The sequence below is a fragment of the Miniopterus natalensis genome, chromosome 15 (genome assembly GCF_054644295.1).
Source record: "Miniopterus natalensis isolate mMinNat1 chromosome 15, mMinNat1.hap1, whole genome shotgun sequence".
Taxonomy (NCBI): Eukaryota; Metazoa; Chordata; class Mammalia; order Chiroptera; family Miniopteridae; genus Miniopterus; species Miniopterus natalensis.
In genome coordinates, this window is record NC_142095.1 from 40,619,968 (window position 1) to 40,646,296 (window position 26,329).

Genomic DNA, 26,329 nt, shown 5'->3' on the forward strand with positions numbered 1-26,329 from the left:
GGTAGGCGGGGAAGCCAGAAGGAACAGTAATAGAGAGCAAATGGGCTGTGTGTCTGTATACCCTTATATAAACTGAGATTCTCTTTCTTTCAATGCGTGCCTCTATTCAGGAATGCCATGGGGGTGAAATCTTCTATGGTTTACATTAAAATCCTCTACACGAGTGCAGTCAGGAAGCAAGGGACCAGTTTGCAGCTTTGCCGTGTGGGCTTTGCCGTGTGGGCTTTACAGTTTGCCCACCCTATGTTTACGTGTTTTCCAGCTCTCCTGGGGTAACTTTAAACTCTGAATAAATTTAGTTTACCTTTAGAAATATCTGGGCATATTATAGGGCTCTGAGAATCTAAGCAAACTCATTTTTAATCTGCGTGAAAGTTAAAGCACATTCATTTGCCTATGAACTAATGCCCATTCAGCCTGGTTACAGCATAAGCAGGATGGGAAAGTGTGCACCCTCTTACCTTCCAGGGACCTCAGTCTCTCGAGCCCTGCTCACAAAAGGTAAATAACCAGAAAGATAGCACGAGGCAGTGTGGCTTGAGTGCCAACCCAATGGCCATCTGAATGCCCTGAGACAGCACATTACTTTATATTGTTGACCTAACAATGGCTGTGGGGGGGCCTTGTGGAGGAAGGGCTTGGCTGGAGGTTGGGACTGCAGGTGAAAGGATCCAGCAAGTGGAAAGAATAGGCATAAACAGCTTATGGCTGTATTTACCCCATTCTTTGCTCTTCTTTAACGCTGCTTCTGTTCCTTTTCTTTTAGTCCCTTTGAAGTTCAAGTTGGCCCTGAAGCAGGCATGCAGAAAGTCCGTGCGTGGGGCCCTGGCCTCCACGGTGGGATTGCAGGGCGGTCAGCAGACTTTGTGGTGGAGTCCATTGGCGCTGAGGTGGGGTCTCTGGGTAAGTGGAAGCAGCTGACCAGCAGCTTCTGGAGGGCTGAGATTACAGGGGGATTGGGCCTGGTATTAGGCTGAGAGTTGGGGCCTCCTGAGCCTCACTACCCTTAACCTCCTGGTCTCCTCACCACCCGAGGCTGCCTCTGCGTACTGCTGTGGAATTGCAGTTCCCATTTTCCCCCTGCCCTTCAGGTTGCCCTCTGCCTCATTCATTCATTCATCCACTAGACCTCGAGGGCAGAGGCTTTCTATGGATGTTGTGCCTGGAACATAGTAGGCACTCAACAAATATTGTTGGCTGATCCGTAGTTTAGATTAGATGAATGAATTAACTTTTCTGAAATCAGAAATTTGGGGAGTAAATATTTTTTTGGGCATAATTGAATATGTTTAAAATATACATTTGATGTATATATGATCATTTTAGATCGGTGGTCAGCACTGATCTCTCTTCAGAGTATTAGCAAATATTTTAGTATCGCGGGTCATATTCTCTTTCGCAACTATTCGACTTTGCTGTTGTAGCATGAAAGCAGCAGTAGAAAATACGTAAGCGAAGGAGTATGGCTATGTTTCAGTAAAACCTTATTTACAAAAACAGGCAGTGGTCAGATATGGCCTACTGGCCATAGTTTGATGACCTATATCTCAGGTATTAAAAATAAAAGGGAGAAAATAAGAAATCACATTAAATTTTTCCTTCTAGAGAGAAAAGAAATATTTTGGTATATCCTTGTAGACTAGAGATAATATTAAACCTTTGGGCATATCCTTTCAGACTTTTTTTCTGTATATACACATATAAGTATTTATCTGTCACACACAAAAAATATCTGGGGAAAGTCTTTATATCTTCCTGCCTCAGATAAATACAGCACATACCTCGATTTTCCATGGCTTCCATGGAATTCCATTGCATGAATGTATCTTATTGGGCTCTCTAGTTATTTCCAGGGTTTTGCCATAAAAAACAATGCTGAATACATATCCTTGTGTCTAACTATTTATACACATCCTTGCTTATTTCCTTCAGATAAAAGCCCAAAGATGGATTTGGTGGGGGAAAGGGTGGGCATTGGTTTAAGGCTTTTGGCATGTGTTTCCATATTGTCAATAATGGTTTGTGGGTTGACCCTTATTGTTAGATGATATTAAAATAAAAGTATAAAATCCAATTCTTCCATCTCTAATGAAGGCTCAGTAGGCTTGGTTTTGTGGGAAAGGGACACAAACAGATTTCAACCTTCTGGGCAACACTGGCTTTTAGGTAGGTAGAGGGAGTGAGTTGGTAGTCACATAGAATAGGCGCTTTTCACCATGTAACCGGGGGGCTCTCCCTCCCCACCCCCAGGGTTTGCCATTGAAGGCCCCTCCCAGGCGAAGATTGAGTACGACGACCAGAACGATGGATCATGTGACGTCAAGTACTGGCCCAAGGAACCTGGCGAGTATGCCGTTCACATCATGTGTGATGATGAAGACATCAAGGACAGTCCATACATGGCCTTCATCCACCCGGCCGCAGGAGACTATAACCCAGACCTGGTGAATCAACTTGTTATGTTTCTGGCTTCTATTTTCTGGCTTCTGGCACCCTCCCTGGCACCCGGAGAGTCACCTTAAGCAGCATGTTGAAAGATGCCAGAGAGGAGCCTTTTAGAGCTTGGGGAGGAAACTGGCCTGGATTGGAATCCTGGTGGTACCACTGAGTAATGTTCTAATGTTGGGCAAGTAACTTACCTCTGAGTCTTGATATCTTCCTCTATAAAACGGGGATGATAGTAGGGTCTGCTTCCTCGAGTTTATGGGATGATTCAAGGAGGTAACTAACAAGCATAGAGACAGCCCTTCGCCCGGTGCATGGCCCATGTAGGGGGCTCCATAAGAAGAGGTTTTCTTGCAACCTGGAGCATCATATTTCAGTCTTGCCACTTTTTGAGGTTCTTATTTCAAGATGCTCCATGGATAATGGTGTTTTTTTTCTCCTCAGCTCCCTTCTCTTAAATTGGAGCAGTATTTTCAGTGTTTCCAAGAGCTTCTTTGCACCCTTTGCAGACTGATAAGCATCAAGTCTGAGCCAGCCTGGCTGATAGGAGGAGGCCCCCAGACCCCATGTATGCTGCTGTTGGCACACATGGGCAGCTGTCCATAGGCTGTCTGCTGGTCCTTTGCTCTCCGGGGGCTGCACACATTTAGAATGTTGTTGGTGGCAAAGGTTCTGAGCCCCTTCAAAGGGTAATGTTGAAATTGGGCATTGCTGGAGGTCCCTGCCCCAGTTACTAGAAGTTCTCTATGTCAGCTCAGAATAAGGCAGGGAGCCCAGCCTAGTTTGGGGCCTGGTTATAGGGAGTTTTCTCTTTCATGAATGGTTAATAATACAGTTTTTTATTTTTAAGTCAGAGCCTACTTTAGCATTTTCCTTCCAATAACCATCCTGTTACTTATGTGCTTTAAAGCTAGACACAGTTGTTTTGTTCTTCCCTGCCTCTGGTCACTAGTCTTTACAGAGGGTTTAGTTGGGGCATTCATTGCACAGAAAGAGAATCATTATTGGCCCTCTGCCCCAGGTCCAAGCGTATGGGCCAGGTTTGGAGAAATCTGGGTGCATCGTCAACAACCTGGCGGAGTTCACCGTGGATCCCAAGGATGCTGGAAAAGCTCCCTTAAAGATATTTGCTCAGGTAAGTTTCCAGGGGTCACCTGTGCAGGTAATTGTCAGGTGACAAGATCCTACAGTGTAATGGCATGCTGCTCGGTTCATCTGATCCTCAGTTTCCTTATCTATGCATTGGGAGCAATAAGAATACTTATCTCTTGGGTTATATGAAGAGTAAATGAGATTCCAACATTTAAAGCAGGGTGCTTTTATTATTATTACGATTTGCATTCTTTGGAAACAAGGCTTGATTGTTTGAGATTTCCCTGTAAATGTCTTGGTATGGCTGAAGGTACGTAGGACATGATGAGAGGTTTGTAAAAAAAGGATTTATTAAATGTGTTAATTTAAATGAACTGGTCAAAGGATTTTAACGTAGGCATTGAAATTAAGCATTGAGTGTCCATGGTTTTCTTTTGGGCCATTTGCCCTTAATGATTAAAAATAAATAAATGCTTGTAGTGTTTTTCTCACCTGTGGTCATGGTCATTGTATTGTAAGAACAAGGCTTGTCATAGTTTTTCCGTGTGGTTTTGTTGGATGAGTGTGTGGTGACTTGGCTGTCGGTGACCCTATTGGATGAAGATGGTTGAGGGTCAGTTCTGTTCTTAGCCCCTCCTCTTTTGCAGGATGGGGAAGGCCAACCCATTGACATCCAGATGAAGAGTCGGATGGACGGCACGTACGCCTGCTCGTACACCCCAGTTAAACCCATCAAGCACACCATTGCTGTGGTCTGGGGAGGTGTGAACATCCCACACAGCCCCTACCGGGTAGGTTGTGAGGCGGAATCCTGGCCATGGCGTGAAAAGCCCAGTCCCGTGGCAGATCTGGACTCCATCCGGCCTCATAGCTAAGGCAGATATGTGGGAAGAACCCATCATCCTTGGTGGGCCTTGAAAGATGGATGCCCTGAGGGCAAGGTGCTCTCGATTGCCCAAAAGAACTATTTCTTTTTTTTAAGACAGGTTTTTTGTTTGTTTTTTAAAAATATGTATTGATTTCAGAGAGAGGAGGGGGGAGAGAGAGAGAGAGAGAGAGAAACATCAATGATGAGAGTCATTGATTGGCTGCCTCCTGCACACCCCCTACTGAGGTTCAAGCCTGAAACCTGGGCATGTGCCCTGATCGGGAATCGAACCTTGATCTCCTGGATCGTAGGTAGATGCTCAACTGCTGAGCCACACTGGCCGGACACCAAAAGGACTATTTATAACAATGTTAACTAACAATGTTTTCCTGGGTCCAAGTGGAAGAAAACTTGACTGTACCTTTCTCCATGTCCTCTCTAGGTCTACATTGGGCAGGGTAGCCATCCCCAGAAGGTCAAAGTGTTTGGGCCAGGTGTGGAGAGAAGTGGACTGAAGGCAAATGAGCCGACTCACTTCACAGTGGACTGTACCGAGGCTGGGGAAGGTGAGAGGGGGCTTCACCCAACACAGGGATTGCTGCTCCTTGGGGAATTAAGTTGTTTTTGTAACGGTTCAAGGGCAGTGAGCTTTGAACCGGTAGTCCGCCTGAATTAGGTAATCTAATGAGCCTGTGTCAGTTCCTTGGAGATATCTCTGCTAATCCTCTATCTTTTCTCCAAAAGGGGGGCTTACCAGCACCCCTTTCTCATGTTTCTTACTGCAAACTTCCCAGTTACTTAATATTTGGGGGCGTTCGGCTGAGCTGGGAGTGATTGCTTGGGACATGCTGGTTCTTGTAAACTGGTGCTAATGAGCTGGTCTGTTGCAGGTGATGTCAGTGTTGGCATTAAATGCGATGCCCGGGTGTTGAGTGAGGATGAGGAAGATGTGGATTTTGACATTATTCACAATGCCAACGACACGTTTACAGTCAAATACGTGCCTCCTGCCGCTGGGCGATACACTATCAAAGTTCTCTTTGCATCTCAGGTGTGTGGGGCTAGGTTCTTTCCGGCCACCCGTACCCAGGGGGAAAGTGTCTTCAGGGCTTTTCTCCGTGGTTTTTCTCTCTGGTTCATTAAAATCAAGAAGGGGAGGGGAAAAAAACCCAAACTAAAATTTTACCACTTTCTAACAAAAGTGAGGCAGTGTATTCAGTGTGGTTCAAAGCAGGGCTCTGAAAAGAAATCGGTTTGTTATAAACCTTCATCACCGTTTTGACTGAAATGTAATCAACTTCTAGATGTGTTCTACCTCAACCTCTCTGAAGCCATGACTTTGGCCTTGGCCTTTAAACTTTTATAGAGAGAGGAGTTTGAAGTTTCAGTAGAGTTCCTATTTATGAGTGGTAGTGAAAACAGGGTGAGCAGAACCTAAGACAGGGAAGAACAGGATCCTGGTGATTCAAATGAACTTTACATAGAAACAGGGACCTCCAGAGGGAGCCCCAGTTCTAAAAGTGTTGGTCTTGAGTTGACCTCATCCAGTTAACCTGCTCTGCCTTTATTCTGACAGTCTGTGACATTCTTTATGAAGAATTATAACCGTTCTATTTCTGATCAATTCCTTGCAGTCCCCAAACCATAGCTCTCAGCTATCCCTAGAGGATATTTTCTTCCCTCTCGCCCCATATAGTATTGCCACCTTTGGCTTTATTCTTGGTGGTATTTTTTGCATCCTAAGTACTCAACGATTGGTGTTAAAGGCTCAGTGTTACCAGATTAGTTTGTGGGAAACCTTCATTTGGCCATGAAGAAAATGGGTGAAAGCCCATAATGTAGGGGACCAAGGCATTCATAAGTGATCGACTATGGCCCTTACCTGATGCTAGAGTATGGAGGCTTGACCTGTGGTAGCAGAAGTGTGCTCACCACCCCCTAAAGTCAGAGTTGGGCTGAGGGTTCCTTCACTTGGGCAGAAGGCTAAGCTCTGGCAATTGCTTCAGGGGCTTTCCTACTGAGACAGTGTCTCTGCCACAGGAAATCCCCGCCAGCCCTTTCAGAGTCAGAGTGGACCCTTCCCACGATGCCAGCAAGGTGAAGGCGGAAGGCCCGGGCCTCAGCAAAGCAGGTAAGATGGCTGTGTGTGAGGCCATCCTGGAGGCTCTGGAGGCCAGGTCAGTGGGCATGCTCTGCCCGAGGCCTGGGGGGACCCTTGGCAGGTGTTCTGTGGGGCCCTAGTTCAGCAGGCAGAGCTCCTGCCGCTGTTGGCATGGCTGAGCCCCAGCCCCTATCTCTGGCTGCCTCTGTAGAGCAGGTGCTGATGAACCTGTCAGACTGGTTCTAAAAGTGAAACCACTCCAGCCAGGCCTTTCTCCTCACTTCATGGTTTATCTTTCCAGGTGTGGAAAATGGGAAACCAACCCACTTCACAGTCTACACCAAAGGGGCCGGAAAAGCCCCACTGAACGTGCAGTTCAGCAGCCCCCTCCCCAGCGATGCGGTGAAGGATTTGGACATCATCGATAATTATGACTATTCCCACACCGTTAAATACACACCCACCCAGCAGGTAGGGGCCTTTCCATCCCCGGACTGTTGGTCCCGTCCAGACCCCTTTCCCCAGGTCCCTTTCCCCTGTGCTGTGTAATCTGTGTTCCCCTGTGGGAGATGGCTCTTCACATTTTTGTTTGGAACCGGATTGGTTCTATCAGGAGGATTCCTGAAGGATTCCCCGAGAACAGGTGGGGAACCTTTGTTTTTTTTTTCTGCCTGGCCCTTTTAGCTCAGTTTACCTTTTACAAGGTGTTATAGTGGGGTCTTTCTCAAAGTCTTTCCCCAAGAGCCAGTGTTTAGCCTTTAGGCCCTCAGGCCTGAAATGCTATTTAGGGCCCCAGATTATCGCCATTTACAAAATACAGGAACACAGACAGGATTTTACAATTCAGGGGTTTTTGCTCTGATTACTTTAGGGAATAAGGGCCTAAAAAAGTACCTCTCTCTACAAATTCATGTTTATTTGTTTAAAGTTGTTATTCTTCATGTCCACACCTCTCGGGGCCGGGAGCAGGTGTCCCTGCTGAAAAGCCTGGGTTTTACTGCTCATGCAGAGCGTTCTAAACAGTCATTGCAAACCTCCGATCTCCTTCATTCTTGAAGAACAGAGCCCCCTATGTGAGAAACACCATTAGTAGGAGAAGTGCAGCGATGCTCTCTGCAGAAACACTGCCCAGCAGCCTCACTCGGCAAGGAGCTGGCCAGAGTGCAGTGGGGAAGAGCGAAGATGAGGGAAGGTGTGGGTGTCCCCTTGCGCTGCGGGCGCCACATCCTTCGAGATGGGATCTTTACTGTGAGACCTTCTCTGACACTAAGGGTTTTTTTCCAGGGCAGAAACCCCCTTAGTGTCAAGGGGCACACAAACCCCTTTAGTTTGTGTGCCACATCACCAGCGTGGCTTCTTACCTCCAGATGTGCTGCTGCTTGTTGGTTTATTTCTTTATTTTCTTACTTTAATGAGGGGCTCATTAGTAGTAGTGGTAAAACTAATACTTTTGTTGACAGAATACCCCTTTGTCATCAGGCTGCTCAGTGCTAGTAGGTAATGATTTTCCTGCTGATGCTCCTGAGGGCTGGCGGGGGCTGTACCTGTGGGAGCACTAGCTCAATGTCATCCTTCTCAGCATTCCTTCAGAGAAGGTACCAGAACGCGTGGACACGCACACTGGTCAGATCACAAGGTCACAGACTCTTATAAAAACATTTTGAGACCCTTGCTTTATCCTGTACCTGTATACCTTCCTGTGTTTCAGCTGTGCTGCTAAAAAGCAAGTTGCAGAAGTCAGGTCAGGCTCAGGTTTTGACCTGCATCCCCAGAAAGGACTTTAGAACCCATGGCCCTGGATGACTCCAGCTACCGAATGAGGTAGAGGTGGAGGTCCAGAGCCCGTGTCTTATTCCGTTGCATTTGATATGAGGCTAGAGTGGGAGGGTCCTTAATCCAGTCACTAAGGTCAAGTTCATCCAGTTCTCTGACAGCAGCAGGTTTGAAGGAAATCTCTGGTCCTTTGTTGTTCAGAGTGAGGTTTTGTTTCAGTATTTGGGCAACTTGCAATTCTTCATATTCCTCTATGGCATAGAAAACAGATTAAATCTCTCCTCTTGGATTGCGAGTTCCCCAGGAATAGGATAATATATACGTATACATATATCTGCCTTTCTGTCCCCAGGCCCAAGCACAGGCCTGACTCTGCAGGTGCTCCGTGTAGACTTACAGACAGTGGGTGAATGAATGAAGTCTCAGCTCACAGAGACAATTTAGGAATGTTGTAACCTGCTAGGAGAGTGGGGCCTACACTTTTGAACTCTCTTTTCTGAAGAGCATCCAACTGCTCAAGATTGGGTTAAATAAGTGTACTGTTTGAGCTGTGCTCTTGGATATAGTTAAGAGGCCTGGGTCAGCCCAGAAAGCTATGCCCAACACAGAGGCGGGGAGTATACTTTGTGGGCTGATACCCGCAGGCACACCTCGTGGTGGTTTTAGGGAATAACAGGCTGGAACTTTCCAGCAGTGCAGCTGTTTGATGTGTGTGGATAGACTGGGATGGGTCCTGACTCTGGGCAAGTGCTCTCCCCTCAGAATTCAGACTGTGGTGTGAGGAGCCATGGCCTTACCTGATTTCTGGCTCTTTGCTCCCAAGTACCTGCAGGCTGCTGCTGTCTCCTGCAGGGTCCCCGAGCCACAGCTTACACGTGCTCACCTGCAGCTTGTACGTGCTCATCTGCCTGCTGTGGACTAGGGATTGTTATTGCTGGTTGATCTTGTTAGCTTTTGTCAGAAGTTAGTGGTCAGAGCTCTTTTTGTCTCGGACGAATGGACTTGGGCAAGGCCTTGAGGTCCTCCCAAAGGCCAAACCAAGGCTTGATTTTATGGGAGGGAATTTATACAATGCCACTTTCCCCTGGGGGTTTTGCCTCTGAGCTTCTGATCGTCCGTGGCCTCAAGTGACTTCAGTTTCTTACCCCAAGCTTCCCTGAACAGAGAGGTTAGAGAAGCTGGTGTCAGCAGCTCCATGACTTGCCGAGTCAGGAGCCTCTGGGAATTGAAAATGCCTCCTGTTACTGTGGCACCTTTAGAAAACCCCATGAGCTCACTGGGCCTCCCAGGATAACCCTCCCTTGAAGTAGTATTACTGCTGGTGTCACAGATGTCTCTGGAAGGTGGGGTGGTGGGTGGCTCTCCCTCCTATCTTTGTCTCAGCTCTCAGATCACAGTCTTGGAGGTGTGTGTTTTGCAGAATAAGATTAAGGTCTCAGAAGCATGTAGGGGAGAGTAAAACTGCCCTGCAGTCTGAGAAGGAGTCTGTGAAATGTGCAGTGGTCACTGCTTGGGCTCCCTCACTTCACAGCCTCTGGGAAAGCACAGGCCATTTCTTGGCTGGGGCCTTCCAGCCAACCTGGAAATGCTACAGACCATCACAGGTGTAACTCTAAGCTTTCTTCCTCCCCTTGTTAGATTATTTAAGGTAGAGTTAATTTCCTGTTGGAGTTTTTGTTTTGTTTTTTCTGACTGGTAATGAGAGCATACTTTCTTTTGTGGAGTGGGGAGGCTTAGCCAGAAGAGGACTTTCCCCTCTCCGTTGCCACCCCAGAGGGGTGGTCTGAAAACGTGCAGTGGGTGGTGGGGAAGGTTTTCCCTGGACCCTGGGTTAGCTGTGAGGCCTAGCCCTCGAGGAGTTAGGGGGTGAACTGAAACTGGGAATGAGCTGACATGTGGGGAGTGAGCTGGCATATCGAGTATGCCGTGGTGGCCGAATTAACAATTCAGTCCCTGCTCTGTTGAATCTGACCTGCGTACATTTTACCATGAAATGTTACACCCTGGAGGCGGGAGGCTGGTCGGTTTTGTGCGCAGTGCAAATAAATCCTGGAAAACCAATCCTCCCTTCTTCATTGATACAACCAATTTTTTTCCTTGGCTTTCCCCCGCTTTGTTATTACAAAAGGAATGTGAGAAAATATACACAGGCCAAAACCTACACCCTTTGAACCCTGGATCAGTGAGGGCTTTCAGCAGGGGCTGAATTCCAGCGAGCTCTGGATTCCTGGGGAGGGTCGTCTCTCCATCCCCCTTTCTTGCCTCTTTGAGGGGAGGGGATCTTAATTGACTGAGACAGCCATGGCTTTCATGGAGCCTTGGTTTGGAGAGAGGGGGCCGTGGAGGGAGGAAGCCACAGTGAGTGGGCCAGACTGGCCAGGGGAGAACAGCAGCAGCACATCAGGCCATGCAGCACCTCTGCAGCCACAGGGGCCACCGGTGAGGGGCCCGCCACACGCACAGGCCAGCCTGCCTTCACATTGGCAGCTCTTGTCCCCTGACATAGATGCAGGAGTCTATATACCATGCAGTGCTCTTTTCACAGCACCCAGGTGAACTCTTGCAAATCTGTTTCTCAGCTTGGTGACCGGAAATCGATTCCCAGGACCAAAAAAATGGTTTTGTTCAGTTAGAAGTCCCCGGGCCCAGCTGCTTTCCCCATGGCTGGGGTTGGGTGTGTGTTGGGTGCAGAGGTGGTGTAGCAGAGCTGCTAGGATATAGGTTTGGGTGCCGTGGGTATAAGGCCCAGCTCACATTTACCAAGAGGGTGACTTGGGGAAAGTGACTTTGCCTCTCTAAGCTCAAGTTTCCCTTCCTAGAAAAATCAGGATGTCAGAGGGAACTACCCCTGAGGACTGTTTGAGATTGAATCCATGAAGTGCTTAAAAGCACAGAGAGTAGTATGTTCATTAAATTGCCCCTGTTGTTATTAGTTGCTCTTATTTTATCTGATTTCTCAGACATTCTTACCATGGGGCCAGAAGCTTAAAGAAATATGTCTGAGATGCTTTCTGCGTCCACCGGCATCAAATACCCTGTGTCTCTGGGACAATGAAAGGTCTAAAAGGCAGATTTAACACCTAGTTTGTGGATTTGTACTTAAAGGTGTACTCGGTTTTCTCTCATTCCAGGGCAGCATGCAGGTTCTGGTTACATATGGTGGCGATCCCATTCCTAAAAGCCCATTCACTGTGGGCGTGGCTGCTCCGCTGGACCTGAGCAAGATAAAAATTAATGGACTGGAAAACAGTAAGTGTGTGAATGGAGAGGAGACAGGTCATTGAAGACCACCATCAGGGCTGTCAGATTCCCTTCAAAAGACAATTCACAGAGAACCAATTTCTGACTTAAGAGATGTTACACTAGGACAGACTTGTTTTTGGATTGGGGCCGTGCAGTGGGAACCTACCCGATGCTTAAAGTCACCAAACCTCAGTGTGCACTGGGGGTGGGGTGGAGGTGGTCAAGAACACTTAAGGGAATATTGAGAAAATTAAATGAGCTAATACTTCAGACCCTGGCACAGTAACTCAGTAACAGCCCTCGATAACTGCTGGCATCACAGTGGAATGTTTTCATTACAAAGAAGTTGGGCACATTGCTCTCTGGTGAGCTTCTCCTGTGCCAGCTATCCTTGGCCATCACATCCACATTAGGTTCAGGAGTCAGGCATTAAAGCCAGCTCCCTGGCACTCAGAAACCACAACTAGAATGCACCCCTCTCCCTCCTCCCAATATTCCTTTAGCTTATTAGGTATCTTATTACTATACTCATTTCAATTTAATTAAGAAAAATTTTATTAGGGAAAATTTCAAACATATGAAAGAAAGAGAGTCGTATAATATGAACACTGATGTACTTAACACTCACCCTTAGAAGTTTAGCATGTGATTATAAAATTATTTTTTTACCCAAGAAATACATAAACCAATTTTTCACCTAAAAAACATCACAGTGAAGAGCAAATTCCACTTTAGCCATCACCTCTTCCCTCCCTTGGGTTAACCAGTTACCGGTTCATTTTCTATCCCTCCAGACCCTCTCTCTGCATCTGCCTGTATGTACCTGCCAGCGGAAAACACTGAGTGTTTACTTAGCATTACAGTTATCCTGCTCTCCCGGGGGTCTCCAGCCTGCCTTTTACTTCAGCAGTGCTTCTTAGAGAATATTCACACCGAGTGCCCGCAGCCTGGCTGCACCTCTGTGGTACACGTTCACCTGCTTTCAGGCACACGGGGCACTCAGTGCGTACCCCTAGGGAAGGCCTCTTGTTCCACCCACGAGGGTCTTTCTGGGTCTCAGTGGGGCCATCGGCAGGTTCCTTCATTGACCTGTGACCAAATGTACTCGTTATGAATGAGGCCAGCTCCCAGCTCCAGGGCTCAGAAACAAAGAGCTTGATGCCAGCTTTTGTCCCTGGGGGCAGCCAGCTCTGAGCATAGGAATGGTCACTGTCTAACCCTTCATGTGTCCTCTGGTCGCTCCTTTCTCCAAGACACCAAGGGTTTCATCTCCAGACCTGGTAAATCACAATGCCAATTAGGAAAATCCTTTGGGATGTGGAGCTCTGAGGCCTCTGAGGATTTACCAGGGGGTGGGGGCTGTGTTCATGTTTCCAGTCTTCTGTTTTGGTTCAAAGTTCTTTCCCTGTTTTTGTCAAATGCTACACATGGTTTTCTGTGGTCTGCTCTGCAAAGACCTTTCAAATACCAGCTCCGTGACTTTTGCCTTCTTGGCTGTAGGATTAAATTTGCTGCCAAGAATTAGTAAATTAAACACTGGCTTATGGAAATATTTTGATATAAAGTTAACACCAAAAGTAAGTAAAGGAGAAAAGACTGAGATTATAACTTACTGGTCAGCAAAGCAGATTGTAGAGTCAAGTAAGTTTAGGTTTGACTCCCAGCTTTGTGATCTGCTGGATACAGACCCCAGACAAGTTACTTTACCTTTCTGAGCCACACTTTCCCCATCTGTTAAAACTGTTGGTTACTAATAAATACCCCATAGGATTGTGGTGAAAATGAAAGGAGATAATGTGTTGTACTAAGGCTTGGAGTACAGAATGCATTCAATAAATGACAGATATCATTATTAATATTAATAATCATTAATTAACTGGCTTACCTTTTCCAGGAGTGGAAGTTGGGAAGGATCAGGAGTTCGCCATTGACACCAGAGGGGCAGGAGGCCAAGGGAAGCTGGACGTGACGATCCTGAGCCCCTCGAGGAAGGTCGTGCCATGTCTGGTGGCCCCTGTGGCTGGCCGGGAGAGCAGCACGGCTAAGTTCATCCCTCGGGAGGAGGGGCTTTATGCCGTAGATGTGACCTATGATGGACACCCTGTGCCTGGGAGCCCCTACACAGTGGAGGCCTCATTACCGCCTGATCCCACCAAGGTCAGCTTTTGTTTTTGTTCGAGAATGTGTCCCCTCTTGTCTAATATAATTCCACACATAGTCTTTCCCCGATCCTGAAAAATACCTTTAGAAAATCATGTTGTGATGAAAGTCAGTTCTCAATGGCGGACAGTAGTTCTCTTTCCTACAGTTCAGTGTGCAGGGTCCTGTGAGCAGCTGGGTCCCACCCCTGCTACTCCTCTCACTGTCTGGCATGAGGGGCTCCCCATCCCTGAGTTCTGTTCCTTCATTTGTTAGTGTAATAATGGTACTCTTACCCTGGCCGGTGTGGCTTAGCAGTTAGAGCATCGCCCCGAGCATTGAATGGTCGCGGATTCAATTCCCTGTCAAGGGCACATACCTAGATTGTAGGTTTGATCCCTGGCTCTGGTTGGGGTGTGGGGAGGCTTCCAATCTATGTGTCTCTCTCACACTGATGTTTCTCTCTCTCCCTTCCTCTCTCTCTCAAAATAAAATAATAATAATGGTACTTGCTTCAAAGTGAGCCTGTCAGAGTAGGAGAGGTATGTGGAAATGGAGGCCTCCGCCCAGCATCTAGCACACAGAGTGAGCTCACCCACAGATGCTAGAACAACTAAATATAAAAATAGGTTATTCTCATTCTCATTTCTTCCTGGTAGCCATGAATCAAGGGTGCTAGAGTATTCCCAGTGGTCTGGCGTGAATCCTATAAGACTATCTGGTTTATTGAATTACAGATGAAAACCCTCACCCCTTCCTCTTTTAAAAACAGTTTAGTTTTTTAAATTTGTTTTTAAATTTTTCTTAGACTTTACTTTCTAGAGCAGTTTTAGGTTCATGGTAAGATTGAGAGAAAGGTAAGAGATTTCCCCCCTCATCCCTGCCCCCACACATGCATGGCCTCCCCTCATCACCATCTCCCAGCAAAGTGGTCCATCTTAACTGATGAGCCTACATCGACATCAAAATCACCCAGCCCCCACAGTGTACATTAGGGCTCCCTCTTGGTGCTGAACAGTCTATGGGTTTGGACAAGTATATAATGACATGTGTCCATCATGACAGTTACTTTTTTATTATGCAGAATTTGTTGAGGGAGGTGTAGCAGCCAAAGGAACAGTGAGATCCGTGCAAACTGTTCCATGAGCACTCAATCAGGAGCCTGTGTGTGTTTGTGGGACTGGGTGCTAGGCCTCCAGCTCTACCCCGGAGGTTCAGATGAGCTGGGCACGGCAGGAGGAGGTCGTGCTCTGGGCTTCAGCAGCCCGCACCTCTTCGCTGTGGCTTTCAGCGTTGATTAGCTCACAGCCACGTCTCCCTTGGCTGTTTGCAGCTGTAACCCGGTAGTGTGGGTGAGGGTGTCACAAGTTGGGCCCCAGGGAAAGGGCCCACTACTTGAGATGCAGTTCACTGCTGCTTACAGGCTGGGTGTTGAAAGCAGTGCTGGCTGAGCAGCAATATTAGTGTCAGGCTAATTGACTTTTATTCTTTCTTTAACTAGGTGAAGGCCCATGGTCCTGGCCTGGAGGGTGGCCTTGTGGGCAAGCCCGCCGAGTTCACCATTGACACCAAAGGAGCTGGAACTGGAGGTTTGGGCCTGACCGTGGAAGGGCCATGCGAGGCTAAAATTGAATGCTCAGACAACGGCGACGGGACCTGCTCCGTCTCCTACCTGCCCACAAAACCCGGGGAGTACTTTGTCAACATTCTCTTTGAGGAAGTCCACATACCTGGTTCTCCCTTCAAAGCCGACATTGAAATGCCGTTTGATCCCTCTAAAGTCGTGGCGTCGGGACCTGGCCTGGAGCATGGGAAAGTGGGTGAAGCTGGGCTGCTCAGCGTTGACTGTTCAGAAGCAGGCCCTGGGGCCCTGGGCCTGGAGGCTGTCTCGGACTCGGGAGCCAAAGCTGAGGTCTGTATTGAGAACAACAAAGATGGCACCTATGCTGTGACCTACGTGCCCCTGACCGCTGGCATGTACACGCTGACCATGAAGTACGGCGGCGAGCTCGTGCCCCACTTCCCTGCTCGTGTCAAGGTGGAGCCAGCTGTGGACACCAGCAGGGTCAAAGTCTTTGGGCCAGGAATAGAAGGAAAAGGTGGGTTTCATTAAGAAAAAAAAGAGGGAGGCTGTAACCCCCTTGTACGCCTTTGTCCCAGAATGTATACAGTGGTTATCACTTGTCTGAGACTACCCTGGCAGGTGCTTCTTTTTGTGGGTGGCAGGGGTGCATATTAGTTTCCTGGCTTTGAGAGTCATACCACTTGTCTGCTGTCACTTAATTGTGCCTTAAGTGCCAAGAACCTTGGTTCTTGGGTTTGCTCCTGGGTCCGAGGTGTTGGTGATGTTTTTCTCTGTGTGATTGCTCTGCAGATGTGTTTCGTGAAGCCACCACTGACTTCACTGTCGACTCACGGCCCCTGACAAAGGTGGGGGGCAACCACATCAAGGCCCACATTGCCAACCCCTCAGGGGCCTCCACCGAGTGCTTCGTCACAGACAATGCCGATGGGACCTACCAGGTGGAGTACACACCCTTCGAGAAAGGTGAGTTGGACATGACCCTTGGACATGATCCTTGCTCAAAACTATGCATGGCCATTTTCTCCTGGTGGCTGATGCTGATTTCTGCCCCGTGTGCTCAGCCCGTCATCTCAATAGAGGCACTTGCAAAGTGACAGGGAAATACGAAAACCCATCTTCTCAACAGAGCCACCCACTCAGGGCCTGGCATACTGGCCCTGTTGTGTGACAGTTGGGCTGGATTTAGCCTAAGCTCCACCTGAGCAGTGCAAGGCATCATGTCATAGATGTTGATCATCCATGTAAACATTTTTTAGCACATTGATGTCTTTCCTGAATATTAAAAATTATAAAACATTTTGTTAAATTATAAAAGCATAAAGAAAAAATCAAAGTACCATATATCCTTTTTTTAAATTTTAAATTTTTATTATTATTTTTAAATATATCTTTATTGATTTCAGAGAGAGGAAGAGAGGGAGAGAGAGAGATAGAAACATTAATGACGAGAGAGTCATTGATTGGCTGCCTATCCTGCAATCCGGGCAAGTGCCCTGACCGGGCATCGAACCCCGATCTCCTGGATCCTAGGTCGATGCTCAACCGCTGAGCCACACTCAGCCGGGCATCCTTTTTTTTTAAAGTACCATATATTCTTATACCTGGATATAGGATCCCTATAAATACTCTGTATAGATATTTTAACCTTTTTTTATAGATGCACGTATATTCTATATTATGGATTTTTCTTTGTCTTTTGGTTAATGACTGGATGGAGTTTTCCCAAAACAGGGCAGGATGATTAAGATGACTGACTTCAATGTAGAGTTAGTGATATTTGTTGGCAGGAGAGGCTGTGTGTGTACATGTACGTGTGTGTATGTGGATGTGGGTGTATGGGTCATGTGAATGCCAAGTGAACAGAAAGCATAAGTAGACAATTTGTATTTTTAAAAAATCAGATTATATCAATATTAATGTATCTTTAACCTTCCCTTTTCAAATAACATGGTAAAACACACAGACATGTATGCTAGATAAAACCCTGGGGTAGAGTGTCATTTTCCACAAACATGTGACTCCTGTACAATTTGTTTTTGTTTGTTGTTTCGAACAGGCCTCCATGTAGTGGAGGTAACATATGATGATGTGCCCATCCCGAACAGTCCTTTCAAAGTGGCTGTAACTGAAGGCTGCCAGCCATCTCGGGTCCAAGCCCAAGGACCTGGACTGAAAGAGGCCTTTACCAACAAACCCAATGTCTTCACTGTGGTTACCAGGTAAGCAAGGCCATGAGGTTTGTGTGTTGACTCTGTAAAAGGAGTAGCCCTAAGTAGCTTAACTGTTTTAAAGAAGTTTTGTGGGTGTTTCCTATATTTGTGTAAAGTCTCCCAACTTTTGAGAGACTTTTTTTTTTTCATGATACAGGAGACATTTTATTCTGTAGAGATTTATGTTACAGAGAAAGACCAAGTATACCGAAAAGGTACCAAAAAGCACTGATAATAACAGTCATAAAACCACTGAGCAATCCAGGACTAGATGGAAGCTCCTTAACTTGACAATGCTGAAATATATAACCAGTCTCATATTTAAGTGCAGTATTAGAAGAATTCCTGTTAAATAGGTCACAAGGCACATTCCTGAATTGTACTTGTAGTTCTAGCCAATGCAATTAGATAAGAAAAACGAAGGATAAACATTGAAAGGGGGGGGTGTCAAAGCTGTATTTTTTCATTGTTGAGAAATTCCTTGTGTGAGAAGTGTCATAAAAGTTGAGTTGGGTTGGCTAAATGGGAAGTCTGTAGAGGGATTTTAAATGAATTTTGTCGATAAGCAGACTGGCACGAACCACTAGCACTACTTTGCTTTCTTTTCCACACTTTCCAGAGGGGCAGGAATTGGCGGGCTTGGCATAACTGTTGAGGGACCGTCAGAGTCGAAGATAAACTGCAGAGACAACAAAGATGGCAGTTGCAGTGCTGAGTACATCCCCTTTGCTCCAGGGGATTACGATGTTAATATCACATATGGAGGAGATCACATCCCTGGTAAGCTCTCCCTCAGAAAGGACCCTGTAGAATAGTTGATTTTGCATGAAAACAAGTTTGATTTTGCATATCTCCCTGAATAAGAAAAATAGTCTGACATAACTAGCCTATTGTGGACGCAACAAAGCTATTTTTGCTTTATTGGGAAAGTCTAGAGGATGCCATCAATTTTGAAATGCCTCTTGCAGAAGAGGGTGAGAATTTGACCTCTGTGGCTGACCTGTGAGCTTGAAGCATATGGCCATCTTTGACTATAACAACAGAAAGAGGCCCATTTGCAATTTTCCCATCAAATGTACATGGTGCCTTTTTATGTTTCAGACTCTCTGCCTCCCAGAGCCAAATGCCAGCTCCTCCTGGACCCCAGAATTTTCCCAGGCAGAGTCGTTTAGTGAAATGTTGGTTGGTTGTCTTAGTGTCAGGCTCCATAGCTAAGGCAATTTGCAAGGTGCTGCTGTGAAACATTCAGCAGACTGCTAGCTTCTAATTTGTTAGTTGGTTAAACATTAGCACATTTTTTCCTGGCCTGGTATAAACCCATAGTGGGGTTATTTTTAACAAGGTATCCTGGCTTAGCTGCAGTGACATATTGGTTTCCTCTGATGGTCTATTTGTGATGGCTGCTTAGACCACTGGATCGACTGGATGAGTGCATCAGGAAGATGGTCTGCCCTGACTGATTGATGATGTCTGTTCAGAATGTTTGATATCTGCCATCTTGAACTTAAAGTTGTCTTGTTGGTGCTTGGCTGCTCTCATGCTAAATTCAGACAACTTCCAATAGAGACTCAGAATCCCATGACCTCTTTTCCAGGCAGCCCCTTCAGGGTTCCTGTGAAGGATGTCGTGGACCCCAGCAAGGTCAAGATCGCCGGCCCTGGGGTAGGCTCAGGTGTCCGAGCCCGAGTCCTGCAGTCCTTTACGGTGGACAGCAGCAAGGCTGGTCTGGCTCCACTGGAAGTGAGGGTCCTGGGCCCACGCGGTGAGTATGCATCCTGCCTTCCTGCTGACATTCAGCTTGCCCAGGGCGCAGGCAGCTGTGACCCAGAGCAGACACTTTGCTTTTGAGTTTGGCATGAACTTAAAGTTAAATTTCTTTCTTTCCTTCTTTCCTCTTTCTTTCTTTCTTTCTTTCTTTCTTTCTTTCTTTCTTTCTTTCTTTCTTTCTTTCTTTCTTTCTTTCTTTCTTTCTTTCTTTCTTTCTTTCTCTCTCTCTCTCTCTCTTTCTTTCTTTCTTTAAATTCCTTCCTTCCTTCCTTCCTTCCTTCCTTCCTTCCTTCCTTCCTTCCTTCCTTCCTTCCTTCCTTCCTTCCTCCCTCCCTCCCTCCCTCCCTCCCTCCCTCCCTCCCTCCCTCCCTCCCTCCCTCCTTCCCTCCCTCCCTTCCTTCTTTCTATAATTTTTTGTTAATTTTTTTTTAGGGGGGGCAGGAGAGAGAAACAGATTGGCTGCCTCTTGCACATCCCCTACTGGGACTTAAACCCACAACTCAGGTTCAATTTTTTTTAAAGTAGAAAAATGCAGCAGGTAGTGTTTGGACTCTCACATATACAGTAATTGTGCAGCTGCTTCATTTTGTGTTTCGGTGTTTGTGAGGTGAGTGGGGTTAGTCTAGGTTTGGGTGGGTGGTGGGTTTGGAGGTGATATCTCTGTTTGAAATGTCTTGGTGCTCACGTGGAACATCCCCAAAATTTCTGGACATGACAGGTACTCGGCCCACATGGCACCTGGCTTTGTCACTTTTCCAACTCCCTGGAGAGAGGGGGTCTCTTTGGGGAATGGGCTTTGTTGGCCCTTTGGTCCACCCTTTTGGCAGCCTGGAATTGGGGTTTGGTAAGGCGAGCAGGCCATTTTGGGACAAAGCACTTAAGTGTGTTAAAATTCACCTCTTTTGGCACAACCATATTTCCTCTTCCAGCATTAAAAAGGTGTCATTCTCTGCCTAATTTTTAAAATTATCTAGATTTGTCCCCAGTGATGCGTTCTTGGTTTCACAGAAGTGGCAGATAGGGTGGGCTCCTTTTTTGAAGAGGAATCTTTTCCTTGAAGGGGTTAGTTCAGTAGGAGGTTATGCCCTTTAATACTCAGGGTAGAAATGGTTTGGGGAAATGAGGTCATGGGATTAGTATCTGATTGTACAGAATTACTGAACCTCAAGACCTATGTGTGTGTGTGTGTGTGTGCGCACACTCACACGCACACGCACACGTGCTTGTAAGAGAGAGAGAAGTTTAGGTATGTACCTCTATTATGGAGGATTCTTAAGTAACAGCCTTTTAATTTTAACTGATGAGACAGATTCCCAGTCATGGCGCAGCCCCTTGAAAGCCATTTCAGAGTTCTTTAAAGGTGACCCGAAGGGTGACTTTATGGAGACAGGTTTGCATTTTCCTATTGGATGCTGCTCTAATTTATATAATCTGAATACCTCTTGCTGGCCTCTCCCCTGAAATTGCCTTGTCCCCGCCTCCTCTGCCTTGCTTAATGAGTATGCTATGCTTTGGTTAACCTACCCTGCAGTTGACCCATCCTTGACGCTTAATTTAGAACTGGAATCTAGAATCTACCAACCCAGTGCATGCCTTGATTATGCTTTAACATAATCTCCAGCTGTCTCTCGCATGCATCACATTGATGGTCCCCTCACCCCATGAGAAGGGCACCCTCACCTGCCCTGCACTTACACCCAGTGTGCTGGCACCTTTGGTCTTTGCTCAAAGGTGGCCACAAGTCTTTACCAGCCAGTCCATTGGTTAATTTTTGCTGTTTGGCATTCTGGACCCTCTGGCCCTTTCTCAACTATAGTGTAAAGATTGCTGCATCTAAAGCATGCCTAACCAGCTTGAAAGGATATTATTGCATACCTGTAACATGCATCTTCACCATATGCCCTCCAGGAACAAGTGCTGGCAGTTTCCTTAATTATACTCGAGGGCTGACTGAGTGTACTTCAGCCAATAATAAGCTAAAGGTGTCTCTTGGGGTCATTTGTGCAACCATGAATTGAGGACCATGTCTCCTGTGATTTCTTAGGCCCCTGATTTCGGCCTGCTTGCATTTATGTTACTCATCAGTGGAAAGCAATAGCTCTTGGGGATGTATGTGATCCGTTTTGAACTTAGCCCAGGGGGGGAGTATAGGGGAGCTTAGGCAGTTCCTCAGACCTCCCTCTCTGCCCTCAGGCCTGGTGGAGCCAGTGAACGTGGTGGACAATGGGGATGGCACACACACAGTGACCTACACCCCATCCCAGGAAGGGCCCTACATGGTCTCCGTTAAATATGCTGATGAAGAGATCCCTCGTAGGTAAGCTCCCGACACTGAGGGAAGGGGCCAAGCCAGACCCACCCCTCTGCACAGTTCACCAGCATTGCTCTGGTGGTCCATCCATCCATCCATCCATCCATCCATCCATCCATCCATCCATCCATCCATCCATCCATCCATCCGATCTGCGAGCACCACCGAGGACCTGCGTGCTCTGCACAAGTGTAGAACATACTAGCCTTGATGTTTGTGGCTTCTGTCCCCTTCCCCCTCCCCCCGGGGTTCCTTTCAGCCATTATTAACTTAAAGAAAAGTTGGAATTAGGAGTTGGGAATTTTGGGGGGGAAATGTATTAGTTTATCAAAGTCTTTTTTCTGCTGACCCTGTAAGTAGTTTTCTGATTAGGGCAAAGATTTTTACTCCTTTACTTGAGGATTTGGTTGATAGTAGCATTCCCATGAGGGGTGGATAGAACCTTGCTTTTCATTCATATTAATACAAAAAATATTGCGTAAGCTCTTCACATCTCATAACAGCCTTCAAAGGTTTTTTCAAATCATACTTAAGATTTGCATATATTTTACATAAAGGCATGTGTATAGCTCTAGCTATATAGAACTATGATTTATAAATTATATTTATGTATTGCTTTACTAATAGAATACCATCTAAAGCAGGGGTGGGGAACCTTTTTCCTGCCAAGGGCCATTTGGATATTTATAACATCACTCAAGGGCCATACAAAATTATCAACTTAAAAATGAGCTATGAATAAAACTCCTAGATTTATTGAATTTCTGATCCCACCTGCAGTTGCCTTGCAGGGCCAGACCAAATGATTACAGACGGAGGGCCGGATGTTCCCCACCCCTGATTTAAAGTATACTAAAAATAAAAAATAAGCAGATGAGATAAAATATTAAAACTGAAATTTTAATATTCTCTTTCTATTTTGGTGACCTTTGTTTTAGCATAATAAAAGTAGATTAAACATGTTTAACCCCATGTTTCCCAAACTGATTTTGGAATTAATTTGTATCCCCTGGAATGCAGTCAGGGAAAGCAAGTCTGTTGTACAGTGGTTACTGCCTCATAATTGTACCTTTCTGCTGGACTTAAGACGTTGACTAAACTTACCACTTTATCTACTGTTGAAATCCTCTCTGCAGTCCCAGTTTCTTTGTGTAAGAGAGGTCAGATGGAGCAGGGTTGACGTGTATCCATACTTACTGAGGGTTTGTGTGTCTATCAAGTCCCTTTAAGGTCAAGGTCCTTCCCACATATGATGCCAGCAAAGTGACTGCCAGTGGCCCTGGCCTCAGTTCCTATGGTGTGCCCGCCAGTCTTCCTGTGGAGTTTGCAATCGATGCCAGAGATGCCGGGGAAGGCCTGCTTGCTGTTCAGATAACGGTAACTTTGAGTTATTTTTGGGAGTCAGACTTCATTAATAAGACCTAATTTTCTGGCCAGCCGTAAGAACAAGGATTTTAATAACCAATTTCAGACCTGGTACCAATGTTTGACAGGTTTTTCCCACCAGAAAGTCAGTAATTTGCAAGAGAACATGCATGCTTGCCTGAGAGGTCAGAGGGTGTAGCTCCAAGTACCTCCTTTTGGTGACTCTCATGTATTTGCTCTCTGTTATAGCTATTCCTCTGTTTTTATATTAAAATGCTTTAAATTACTCATTGGATTAGTTAAGACTAAGTTCTGCTGCATATCCCAGTAAGCCCCAAAGTAAGAGTGGCTTAAACACATGGAATTATTCTCTTGTTAAAGAAGCCCAGGGCAAGGCACCTGGGTGCTGTGTGGCTTGTCATTGAAGCAGGCTCTATCTCTCTGCTTCTCTGTCCTCGTGTGTGGCATCTGTCCTTCAGGTCTCCTCGTGGACCACAAGGCTGCTGGTGCTGGGCCATCGGACCAACATGTCATGCTAGAAGGAGGAAGATAGGCAGAGGGGAAAATAGGGCCTTCCAATCAATCAGCTCTCTGAAACAGCCCTGTCATTAGTCCCTCACAAGACTTCCACTCCCTTCGTATTTGCCAGAAATTTGTCACAAGTCATGTGGCTGTACCTAGAAAGTGGAATCTTATATTCTCGGAGCAGTGTACCTCGCTGAGGATTAGGGTCCTGTTACTGAGGAGAGAAGGGCGAATGAATCATGGTGATGTGCGAGCAGGAGCCTCCACGCCCTTGCCTCCCTACATATCCGTGGATTTGGGGCTAAAACACTATTTGTTCACTTGGCAGAAAAGTTACTAAGAATTGATTGTGTCCATCATGTTGTTAAAGAGGTTTGTGACCCATTCCTCTCCCTACCAAAAAAAAAATTGTGTTATGCCGGTAATTTGGTCTCCTCCCACTAGAGACACTAATTAATGAGCAAAATGTGTCAAGTTTTCCCATGAATTGTTTCTACGTCTTGATGACAACATCCTAAATAGCATTTCTCTGTGCTCCATAGGACCAAGAGGGAAAACCCAAAAGAGCCATCGTCCAGGACAATAAAGATGGCACGTACGCCGTGACCTACATCCCCGACAAGACTGGTCGCTATATGATTGGGGTCACCTATGGGGGGGATGACATCCCATTGTCTCCCTACCGCATCCGGGCCACACAGACAGGCGATGCCAGCAAGTGCCTGGCCACGGGTGAGTGCAGGTTAAGGTCAGGAGTGTGGGCTTTAGACTGAAAGCCAGGGTCTAGCCCTTCTCTGTCACTTAATAGCTGTGTGATCAAGGGAAAATGCTCAACCATTCTGAGCGTCAGCCATGCTTAGACTGAAGATCTTTTTGAAAACATTTAAATTCAAGAATCTCTTCTAAGGATCAGAGACTGTTTCACAGGGTTATTGCAAGGATTAGAAGAGGTCAGGCATGAAAAATGCTTAGCATAGTGCCAGGCACATGAAAACTATTGTATTATTTGTGATGTGGGTGCATTTGTTGGGATATCAACTGTGATGGCTGCTCCCATGAAAAACAGCTAATGCATGCCTTTCATGAGTGGTTTAATTATTCAAGAGTTATTCAGGATCACTTCAGGCCACCATGAGAGAAACACATTCAAGGATCTAGGTTTTTTCCTCAACAGTTGGGACTTATGTCTAAGTCTCTGAGGAATTCTCCAGGAGTATTTGAGCATCATGGTTCCTTCCATTTCTAAGCAATGACTATTTGAATACTGCAGGCCCTTCTATTTCTAAGAACAGCTCTTGCAACTCTGATGCTGCTTCCAGCAGACTTCAAAACATGAATCCCCATCTCTGAAATGAAACAGATTTGCTTCTCTTTAAATAAAATTAAACATAGGTCCCCCCGGATGTGTTCTATTTCTCTCATATCTCATTTGTTTGGAATGAAGAAAATCTTTTGACTTTCAGGGCAAGCTTATAAATTGCCCATTTTGCCCTTTTTGACTCAGCCCTGGCAAAATTTGAAATACTGGCCAGTCTTCCACTTGCTAAGTCTATGCTGTGCCAGAGACAATCAGATTGTCTTTGCTAACCTGGGGGCATGTTAATTTATTGGGAGGTGACTTCCTCCTTGCTTTCCAGGCTCCTTTCCCTTCCTTAGTTTAGGCACAATCCTTAGCAAATACTCTGCTCAGCCTGGGGGCTCCTATAGGTCACACCTCTCACCTGTTATTCAAGGGATTCCACAGTCTGGTTTCTACTCATGTCTGAACAACATATTCTTACGTCTGTTGCTTCTACATGCTTTGCTCTTTATTTTTTATTTTTTGCCAGTGTGCTTTTAATTTACACTTTTCTACACTCCCTAATGTTGTGTGGATCCTGTGTAAAGGGATCCACAGAGAGAAAGAGAGAGACTGGTCATTGTTTGGCAACAGAGGTTGAAAGTCTCCCTTAGCCAGAAGCACCTATCCTTCAGAATTCAGCCATTTCCCCCTTTCTCAGGAAGCCCTCTGTCAATGTGGCAACTCTGGGATATATTCTTAGAGCTTGTATAAGACACCTCTCTGAAGAACAGTTGATTTTCCCCCCCTGTTATTTCATCCCCCCTCGGCATTCCCACAGCAGGTTGAGCTGTTGTTCCTGGTTCCCGACCTCCATCCCTCTGCTCTGTTAGATTATGAGCATTTTGAGAACAGAGATTGTGTTTTGCTCACCTTTGTGTGTATCTGGCACTTAAGAAAATGCCCAATATATGTTTGCTGATGAAAGTTGGCTTTCATCCCCATATCCTTGAGAGCTGGCAAACCAGATCCAACATTTGGTTGACTGTCAGAGCCTAAGATGCTTCTAATTTAATAATCAATGGATGAAATGCTCCCTTGAACAGTACCTCCCCAGGTGATCTCTGGGGCATCCCTGTATGTGGTGGCAGTTCAAGGTCTAATGTTAATAGGTGCAGACAACATGAAAGCATGTGACTTGTTTTTAGGTCTCCAGGGTAACTGTCCACGCTGAAGCTTCCATTTTCTTCTCCTGAACTTTTCTCCAGGTCCTGGAATCGCCTCCACTGTGAAAACCGGCGAGGAAGTGGGCTTTGTGGTTGACGCCAAGACTGCCGGGAAGGGGAAAGTGACCTGCACAGTTCTGACCCCAGATGGCACTGAAGCTGAGGCTGATGTCATTGAAAATGAGGATGGCACCTATGACATTTTCTACACGGCTGCCAAGCCAGGCACCTATGTAATCTACGTGCGCTTTGGTGGTGTCGATATCCCCAACAGCCCCTTCACTGTCATGGTAAGTAAAATCCCTTCTCTAGAGCATGCTGTTATTGGCAGAAACAATAACAGCTGCCATTTGTTAAATGCTGGCTAGGACATCCCCTTCTACTTTCCTTTTTTTTTTTT

General features: G+C 46.2%; 1 protein-coding gene across 1 annotated transcript in view; it reads left to right on the forward strand.

The window, feature by feature from the left end:
* FLNB (filamin B) overlaps window positions 1-26,329 on the forward strand; it is a 128,356-nt gene that overhangs the window by 71,095 nt on the left and 30,932 nt on the right. The window contains exons 11-29 of the mRNA XM_016205520.2: window positions 767-903; window positions 2,251-2,444; window positions 3,467-3,580; window positions 4,185-4,328; window positions 4,848-4,971; window positions 5,296-5,456; window positions 6,446-6,536; window positions 6,808-6,977; window positions 11,411-11,528; window positions 13,417-13,679; window positions 15,163-15,760; window positions 16,036-16,209; window positions 17,303-17,465; window positions 18,076-18,236; window positions 19,051-19,218; window positions 21,417-21,540; window positions 22,755-22,911; window positions 23,967-24,156; window positions 25,972-26,219. Of these exons, the coding sequence (XP_016061006.1) occupies window positions 767-903; window positions 2,251-2,444; window positions 3,467-3,580; window positions 4,185-4,328; window positions 4,848-4,971; window positions 5,296-5,456; window positions 6,446-6,536; window positions 6,808-6,977; window positions 11,411-11,528; window positions 13,417-13,679; window positions 15,163-15,760; window positions 16,036-16,209; window positions 17,303-17,465; window positions 18,076-18,236; window positions 19,051-19,218; window positions 21,417-21,540; window positions 22,755-22,911; window positions 23,967-24,156; window positions 25,972-26,219 (3,499 nt within the window). The remainder of the gene's footprint in view (window positions 1-766; window positions 904-2,250; window positions 2,445-3,466; window positions 3,581-4,184; window positions 4,329-4,847; window positions 4,972-5,295; window positions 5,457-6,445; window positions 6,537-6,807; window positions 6,978-11,410; window positions 11,529-13,416; window positions 13,680-15,162; window positions 15,761-16,035; window positions 16,210-17,302; window positions 17,466-18,075; window positions 18,237-19,050; window positions 19,219-21,416; window positions 21,541-22,754; window positions 22,912-23,966; window positions 24,157-25,971; window positions 26,220-26,329) is intronic.